This window comes from Rutidosis leptorrhynchoides, chromosome 9 (assembly GCF_046630445.1).
Source record: "Rutidosis leptorrhynchoides isolate AG116_Rl617_1_P2 chromosome 9, CSIRO_AGI_Rlap_v1, whole genome shotgun sequence".
Lineage (NCBI taxonomy): Eukaryota > Viridiplantae > Streptophyta > Magnoliopsida > Asterales > Asteraceae > Rutidosis > Rutidosis leptorrhynchoides.
Window position 1 is genome coordinate 225,913,518 of NC_092341.1, and position 9,707 is coordinate 225,923,224.

The 9,707-nt window shown below is 35.1% G+C and overlaps 1 protein-coding gene across 1 annotated transcript; it reads right to left on the reverse strand.

Moving 5' to 3' along the window:
* Window positions 1-3,803: 3,803 nt before the first annotated feature.
* On the reverse strand, window positions 3,804-4,376 carry LOC139868555 (uncharacterized). The gene has a single exon (XM_071856891.1). It carries the CDS (start codon window positions 4,374-4,376, stop codon window positions 3,804-3,806), a length of 573 nt encoding a protein of 190 aa, XP_071712992.1.
* Window positions 4,377-9,707: the final 5,331 nt, after the last annotated feature.

Consider the following 9,707-nt stretch of genomic DNA (forward strand, 5'->3'; position numbering starts at 1 on the left):
TGTGGAGGTGAACTCTAGGATTGGGATGGCATAAATGGGCTCGTTATACCTGAAGATTGGGAACCAGGAGTTGATTGTTAAATTCCCATATGGAGCATCGAAAAGATGCTCAGTCTCATTTGTAAAACCGCCCATGTCCAAAAGGAAACAATCAATGGTTTTCCCAGGATAGAAAGTCTCCTTGAGCCTAATCTCCAAGCCTTCCCTGAAACGTGGGTTAAGCATATTGTAGCCAAGGGTCTGTGGAAAGCCTTTGGATATCCTCGGGGACTTGTGGCATTTCCTCATCCCCAGTCTCCTGAACTGGGCGTTTACCCCTGCCCTTAACATCGATACTTTTCTGACATTTCCTACTACTTGAGTCACCCCGTGAACCATGTGACCTTGGTGGATCATTAGTCTGCACAGCAAGACAATAAAGAAAAACATTGTGCAGAGATAAAAGTTAGCACACAACAATTTACTTTCAAATTCCAATTATAATTTCCAAGTTGATTTCAAGAATTCACAATTGGTTTCATCATGTAAAGCATGTACATGTATATCAAACATGAATGAGACAATTGCATTTAGACATGACAATAAGTGAAATCAAACAAGACCAATAACTTAGTGAAATTTCAAACTCTTACAAAAATTTGCACATTTAGCTCATGTAATAAATTGTCTAACAACATGTAGTATCATAAGCTAAACATGCAATATATTCAACTATCAAGCTCCTCTTGGTCAAACATGGTCAACATGAATAAGTTGTAAAAAGTCAACCCTAGTCAAAGCCTAATTAGTTCAAAATTTGACTAAGTCAAGAGTATTCATCAAGTCATATCAACTTTACATGTTATGACATTTATATACCGCAAACAAGCACATTATCACTAATCACATACTCAAATTAGTCAAACCAAGTCAAAACCCTAGCTTATGAACCCAAATTTTTAATTTCAATTCATACAAGCATGAAAGATGGATTCAAAGCAAGATAATCATGGTAGACTAGCAATTAAGCATCAACAACAACACTTAACACTCTAATTTGGCTCGAAATCAAAACCCCCAAATTGCATGAACCCTTGAATTTCAAAGTTGAAATCTGTGTAACTATGCATGCAAAACATGCTAGTCAACAACAATGTAGTCTAGATTCATCAATAAATTGAACATTAACATCATAATTCAAGCATAATATACTAATTAAGTATAAAGAGAAAAATTGTAAAAATCACCCAAATCATGTTAAAGAACGAATTAAAATGATAGATTCTTACTTTTCCCATGTTAAATGACGAAGATTTGCAAGAAAATTGATGTAATTTGAAGTTATGGGTCGATTTATGGTGATTAGGGTTATGGATGCCCCCCTATTAGAGAGAAAAATGGAGTTGGGTGTAAAAAAGTGAGGTTTGGTTCGTGCAGAATTGTTTAAGTACCAGACCGAAAAGCGTCGCTTTTAACCCAGGTGCGCCGCTCCTGGCGAGAACAAAAGCGTCACTTTTTAGGAAAAAGCGTCGCTCTTAGACACCCAAAAGCATCGCTCCTAGATACAAAAGCGTCGTTCTTGGCTACTGATCAAAATTGGTTCCAAAACACAGGTTAAAGCGTCGCTCTTGAAATGTGATGACCCGGAAAATTTTGACTAATTTAAACCAATTCTCTATGTGATTTAATATTATGTAAACCGGTATATATATATATATATATATATATATATATATATATATATATATATATATATATATACATATATATATATATATATATTATAAGATGTACAAGTAAAACACTAATTGCTACCGTAAAAACGACTTTGCTACAGTAAACACTATTTGCTACAGTAAAACACTATTTGATATCGACGAACTAGCAAACAAAAGTGAATCAGGTGGCCATGCGATCGCATGGCAAAAACACTAAAAACTCATGCGATCGCATGAGCTACAGTAAATGAAAAAGTACTATAAATTCGCCAGTTTGCTCGACGAAATAAGATGCACATTCCTTCTTTTCTTTCTGTGTTCTATATTTATATTTATAATTATAATTATAATTATAATTTAAGTTTAATAATAATAAAGTATATACGAGGGTGTTTTAATTCGGGTTTCAAACCGTTTTAAGCTAAGGAAATATTGGGTATTGTTCGAGGTATTGTTCTTAAATCCAAGGTCAACCATACAGTCGTCTACCATCATTACGTCTATGCAATTTGCCTACAATATTGAGTCTCAATATTGAACTGTGAGTTTATAGTCTCCCATTTTAAATACTTTAAATATTTTTGGGCTGAGAATAAATGCAATTTATTTTAAACGCAATAAGACACAAGTACATACTAAATTCTACACTGAGTTAAACCGAAAATCCCTTAGCTTTGGTAACTAGTAGCTGCCAGTACATAGGATATAGACTGGTGGGCGCGAATAATTGTATATGGATCCATAGAGCATGACATCCCCGTCCGAGCTAGAGCGCTAGCCTTTTAACGAACGTATGTTATTTGAGTTTATGACATGTTGGTTTGCGTGTATTAAAACGAATGGGGTAATTATCATTATAACGTTAAAGTTTAGTTACCAGGGTGCTCTGTTACGTAGAATCTATTGATAAAGTTTTGATGAAATCTTGTGGTCTATCTTTATATATTTATGACTCGAGCAATTAAACCTATAACTCACCAACATTTGTGTTGACTTTTTAGCATGTTTTATTCTCAGGTCCTTAGACTGCTTCCGCTGTGATGTGCTTATTGCCTGCATGGAGTCTCTCATGCTTTGTACAAAGTTTATTGCATTCAAAATAAAACTGCGTTGTGTAATAAATAATTGGACTGTGATGTCAACCTGTAAATTAAAGACTTATGTATTTTGGGGTTTTGATTATACCTAAGCACTCGCCCACATGTTTATAACTTTCTATGTTTAGAAAGTCACTTATTTTAATGAATGTAATATTTTATCAAAACATATCATATAGAGTTCAAAACCTCACTGTGGAATCAATGATTAACGTGCCGCGTCAATAGCGATTTTGACAGGTCGTTACATGAAACAAGAGCGTTGCTCTTGTCAAGTAAAAAGCGTCGCTCCTTCAGCAAAAGTGCCGCTTTTGCACCTGATTGCAGTTTTTCTCATTTTTAAGTGCAACTTGACCAATTAACAAACTATTTTTAGATTTTTCAATTTAACAAAGTGCTGAAAAGTTAACTAGATGCAAAAACAACTAAATAAAGAGAATATCATACAATCCTACATGTAATGCAATTAAAGAAAAGTATATACAAGATTGTGGAAATTGTTTAACGAGTCTATCACCCGACTCAATTTCCACTTGGGTCTTAGCTAACACCGGGGTGGTAGACCTCCCCTCCTCTTGAACTAAGGGAACCATTACCTTGACCACTTTCATTCATTACCAAAATTACCCAATCATTAATCGCCTTGGTGTCCTTGATTAAATCCACAAGTTTGTATTTTTCATGTTTTGACAAGTTTGACACTAAACATTTTCTCACCTTCTCATCCTTTTGGGATGAGACATGATGAATTTGGCCATATAACTTTCTCATTGACTTATCAAGATCAATATTTTTATGATTAAGATTACTTGGGACTTTTTGGGTCAAACCACCACCACATCTAGTTGGTGAACCAACTCATTTTGGCCTTGTAGTGCATTGCATACTAGCAACAACTTGTGGTGTGGTTGAAGGTTTTGGTGGTAATTTAACACTTTTTCTCTTAATGCTTACGCATTTTCCTTTGTCTCTAAGGGTCAACTTCCCGGTTCTAAAGTCAAAGAAAGAATCAGCGGTTGCCAAAAAATGGCCTTCCCAACACTAGGGGTACAACCGGGTCTTCCTTTATATCAACAATTACAAAATCGGTTGGAAATTTCATGTCCCCTACCTTGACAATTAGGTCCTCGGCGATCCCCACGCTAGGGTTAATTGATTGGTCAATTAATTTCACTCCCATTTTGGTAGGTGAAAGGTCTCCTAGGCCGAGTTTTTTATAAATGGATAAGGGCATGAAAGTTATGCTAGCCCTCAAGTCGGCTAATGACGTAAATGGTTCCGACCCGTTTACTTTGCATGGTATTAGGAATGGTCCGGGATCTCCCATTTTAGTTGGTAAGTTTAGTTTTCTCAAAATTCCATCACACTCCTTAAGTAAGAAAGTGGTGGATGGTTGTTCAACCTCTCCCTTCTTGGCCATAAGTGCTTTTAAGAATTTTCCATAATTGGGCATGTTTTCAAGCACTTCCGGCAAGGGGAGTTTAACATAAACATTGTTAATTTCAACTTGGGTCAACTTACAATCCACATCCTTTGGATGTGTAGGAGGCAATGGTTGAGGTTGTGAGACCGGTGTCTCCATGTTTCCTTCGATTGATATAGTAGATTCCTCAACTTCCTTGCTTCGTTCTTTTGTATCCAAGATGCTTTATACCCTTACTTCCTTCTCCAAGTCACCCAATTCAACCTTCTTCAACTCAAACTCTAGATCCTTGCACATCAACTCGGTAGCTTCCATCGTCATAACACTTTTTATTTGATATGGAATAAACTTCGATTCTTTCGAACATCCGAGAACTTAAAACACTTCTAAGTTCATTGTATCCATATCCAAAGCTTCATCTAAATCAAACTCTCCCTCATCAAGATCAAATGCAAAAACTTGAGGGGACTCGGTTAGATCCTCCTCTTCCATTGAAGAAATTGAATTCACTTGAGCATAGTTGTTGTTAGGATTTGACGAACTTGCTTGGTTGCGGTTTTGATTGGTAGTGTTGCTCTCTATTGGAATAACTCTAGTGGTGCTGTTGTTGTTTTGGTTTTGTTAATTGTTACGGTTGTTATTGTAGTTGGTGCTTGGGTGTTGGATGGTAAAGTTCCTTGAGGTCTTTCGACAACTTGACTTGAAAGTCTCCCAACGGTGCTCTCAAGGTTTTGGATTGAGGCTTGGTTGTGTCGAATTTGTTGCTTCAAGAACTCGTTTTCCATTAACAATAACGCTTCGGTCGATTCCACCTTCTTGATATAAGTTTTCATCATCTCCTCTAGGCTTTTAGAAGGTTGGGAATGTTGGTTATTTTGTTGACTTTGTTGGTTTTGTTGAATGTAGCCTTGGTTATTTTGTGGTTGACTATAACCTTAGTTTTGGTAACTTTGATTTCCTTGGTAATTTGGGTTGGAATGGTTGTTGTAAGATTGATTGTTGTAATTTTGTTGATTGTGGTTGGAGAATCCAGGAGGTGTGTTAAATGACACTTGTTTTTGGTTAGAGTTGTAGTAGCTATTGTTTGATTGGAAAGAATTGTTGCCTTGGGTTGAAGTTCCTCCTCTTTGAAAGTTTTGGTTACTCACAAAGTTCACGTGAGCCTCCGAATTCATAGGAATGTCATCCAAGTCAATGTGATTACATTGATTAACTTGGGGACAATTTTTGGTGAGGTGTGGTCCTTCACACCTTTGACAACTGACTTGCATCACCACGATCGTTTTGTTGTAGCTTCTTCAACTTTTTTCTATATAATTGAAATTGATTATTCAAGCTCGCTAAGGTAACTTGCCCATCTTCACTCTCCACTTGAGCTACATTCTTCCTCGTTAATTCTCTTGGTGAAGGTGCCCATTCATATGTATTAACCGAGATGTCTTCTAGTAACTTTTCGGCTGCATTGGGTGAGTTGTACATAAACACTCCACCCGAAGATGAATCAAGATATTGCTTAGTTGGAAAATTAGTACCCTGGTAGAACGTATTAATGTACTCCTTCTTGTTTAGACCATGCGGTGGACAAGCTCTTAATAATTTCTTGAAACGCACCCATGCATCATACAAAGACTCATCTCCCCTTTGCGTGAACCCATTAATTTCCATTCTCAAACGTTCCACCTTTGAAGGTGGGAAAAAGTGATTGATAAATGCCTCATTTAAATCTTGAAAAGACCTAATAGAATCCGATGACAAGTTCTTTAACCAAGCTTTAGCTTCTCCATCAAGCGTGAAGGGGAATGCCCTTAGCTTAAAAGCGTCTTCGGTGACATCTTTGTTCTTGTAGATGTCACAAATATCGTTAAAGTATTGAATGTGATCGAAAGGATTTTAGTCTATCCTTGAACATTGTGAAAAAGTTACCCTCGATCTTCCAATTATCCGCTTCAATTGGTGGTTTTGTGATAGCCGGAGGCACAACCGTTTGTGCCACCATTCTAACATTCCACATCGGTGTGTCATTTGGATCATTTGCAACTACTTCATTAACAACCGATGGAGGATTACCCTCTTCTTCTCTGTCCATTTCTATCAAACAAAATGGCAAAACCTCAAAATTCTTCCTTAAATCCCGTTCTTCTCTACGCTTATAAACCCCGTATACGTGTTTTTCAGGATCGGAAAATGGTTGTGTGAAATCTTGATCCTTTTGGGATCTTCTTCTCATACACCAAAAGACCTAACCTTCAAAGGCAACTGATGTTATGCGAGGGGTATATGAAATAGTATTAATTTTTACAAGAAAATACTATTAAATACGATACAAATTTACACAAGATATTTATTTATTTATAGAATGGATATACCTAAACCTTGCTACAACAGTTATAGGCAGTGTACCTAATCGTACAGTAGTGTAGTTTTTAGTAAGTCCGGTTCGTTCCACAGGGAGACTTAAACTAGTTCAACGCTATATTAGTTTTAACTTATAATTGCAAAAATACAAAAATATAAATATGTAATATTATTATTATAAAAGGGGGGGTTTTTTACCGTTTAATGACCGGTTTGTCGATTTTAAAAACTTTAGTCGCAGTTAAAACCTAATGTAAAATATTAAAAATAAATATAACTTAATTTAAAGCGTAAAGTAAATAACGATAATGAAATTGCGATAAATAAAAGTGCGATAAAATAAAATTGCGATAATTAAAGAGTACAATAATTAAAAGTGCAATTAAATATAATGACAGTAAATAAAAGTGCGATAATTAAAAGCGCAATTAAATATGAAATATATAAATTATGCTTATTTAAACTTCCGTAATCATGATGTTTGACGTGTTGATTTTAGTTTTATTACCATGGGTTAATTGTCCTTTGTCCTGGATTATTCAATATGTCCATACGAATTTGTCCATAATAGTCCATCAGTCATAAATATAAAGTGCGAAAGTCTTCGTCAAATTATTCTTATTCCCGAAGTCAAATATTCCAACTAATTGGGGATTCGAATTGTAACAAGGTCTTAATACTTTGTTTAATGAATACACCAGGTTATCGACTGCGTGTAAACCAAGGTTTTACTACTTTGTTAACAATTACGCCAATTACCCTTGAATGTAATCCACCCCTGTTTCAACAAGTCTATTAACTATTAATCCAGTTCCGTGTCCGGTAAAATGAACAATTATTGGTATTTATAGATATCCCGCCCACTGTACCCAGTCAAGCGTATGTAGTTATATATAAATACGTCAAATTATAAGTCTATATATTAAATTAACGAGGTATCATTTAGTTAATATAAAGCTCATTAATAGCCCATAGTCTAATTTTTACAAGTGTCGTTCTTTTATCCAAACCCAAATTATGGTACAAAGCCCAATTACCCCATCTTTAATATTTTAGCCCAACATTACGATTACTTCGGCATTAAATAAGCATAATAATAACTTAGCTACGAGACATTAAATTAAAAAGGTTGAACATAACTTACAATGATTAAAAATAGCGTAGCGTTACATGGACAGAATTTCGACTTACACCCTTACAACATTCGCTAACATTCCCTTATTATTAGAATTTAAAATTAAAATTAAAATTAAAATGATAATATATATATATATATATATATATATATATATATATATATATATATATATATATATATATATATATATATATATATATATATATATATATATATATACGTTTGATAGATAGAGAGATGGATGGATATATCATCACCAAACTGCGAATTTTATAGGGCCTGAGCTGAAAAATTGTGCCATGCGATTGCATGGCTTTTGTGCCTCCAGGCCATGCGATCGTATGGAGGTAGGTAACAGCTCACATAAGTTTGTTTTCTTGTTTTGCCGACAGTTTATAATAATAATATAATATATAAATAATTTATAGAATTATTTAAATATTATATTATATTCGTGTGCATAGTTGACTTGTAATTTTTAGTGCGTTGTGTCGAGCGTTGAGAGTTGACTTTGGCCCCGGTTCCAGATTTTCGAACGTCCTTTCGTACAATTTAATATCTTGTATTTTGCGTTTTGCGTCTTGTTGTAATTTTGAGACGTTTCTCATCAATAATTTGAACCACTTTGATTGTACTTTGTACTTTGGAGCTTTTTGGTCGTTTGTGTCTTCAATTCGTCGAATCTGTCTTTTGTCATCACCTTTTATTATTTAAACGAATATCACTTGTAAATAGAACAGTTGCAACTAAAAGCTTGTCTTTCTTGAGGGATAATGCTATGAAATATATGTTCGTTTTTAGCATTATCAAATATTCCCACACTTGAGCGTTGCTTGTCCTCAAGCAATATATTATTGAAATAACAATACTAGAATCACTTCTTTATTCTTCACACTTTGTACATCAGTGATTTCTATACGGCGGTTTGAACAATGATAGTAACGATGTGATTTACAGTCCCATATGACTATAAAAATTTAGATTCTTAAGGAAATTGGATCTTTATGAAAACATTTGATCTTTTGAAAATTAAATCTAGTTTTTACCCTAGATAAGTTTTTTCGGAATAACCCTTCACCGGTGTTTGCAAAATATTTTTGTGGGTTTGGTGAGTTTCAGGTTTGAAAATTTTAGCTCAAAACTTGTGGTTTTGTGTCACCCACTTGCTAACGTTGTATTTGGAAAGCAACACGTCCAGTATACTTGCTCCGTATATTACCTTTCGGTAAACTACCGTCCGGTTTTAAAGGAAAGCGTTGAACAAGCAACTGTTAAGGCAATGTCCCCTGACATGCTTTTAATTATGGTCTATAATGTGTCAGATGCAATTACTATCCTTTGTAGGAGCAATAGTAAAGCTCACCCTATAGTTTTTAGGCCTGGCACAAGGTCCTGTCTTTGACCATGCTATGCAACCACCGTTCTTACGATTGACACCCTGATTTGGTTTAGGTGACCTAATGAATTCCAGGTGAATTCCTAGGATTTTACGTTCAATGGTAATGAACACATTAAAAATGGGTTTTCAGAAAACCAATCGGTTTGTAATTTTGATCAAAATATTTTCTCGTTCAAGCTCGAGTTTAGATATCATCGAATTCCATGAGTTTGTAATTCTCAATCTTTAAGGTCAATCTCTAGGATTGAGTAATATCAGGCTTAAAAACTGATTTTTGATCTTTTAAGGAGATTATCCTTTCTGGGGATCTGATTCATTAGTTTTATCAAGCTAATTTGCACGGCGTCCTCCCCATTTTACGAGACAGATCCTCTCATGGTTAGGATAAGTCTGACCACTTGGCGACCCTGTTTGATGCTGAGGTCCGTGGATTTCCTGCTGATTTTAGAGATGACTTTTCTAGATTTTTCGTCAACCTACAGCTGGTCTGGACGACAACTTCCTGACCTAAATCAAGAAGCGCGTGTCTTTTTCGGAAGACTTTACTTCCTTTTAATGATGGAATTGATTCATCGTGTAGCTCCATCTTTCTTTCAAA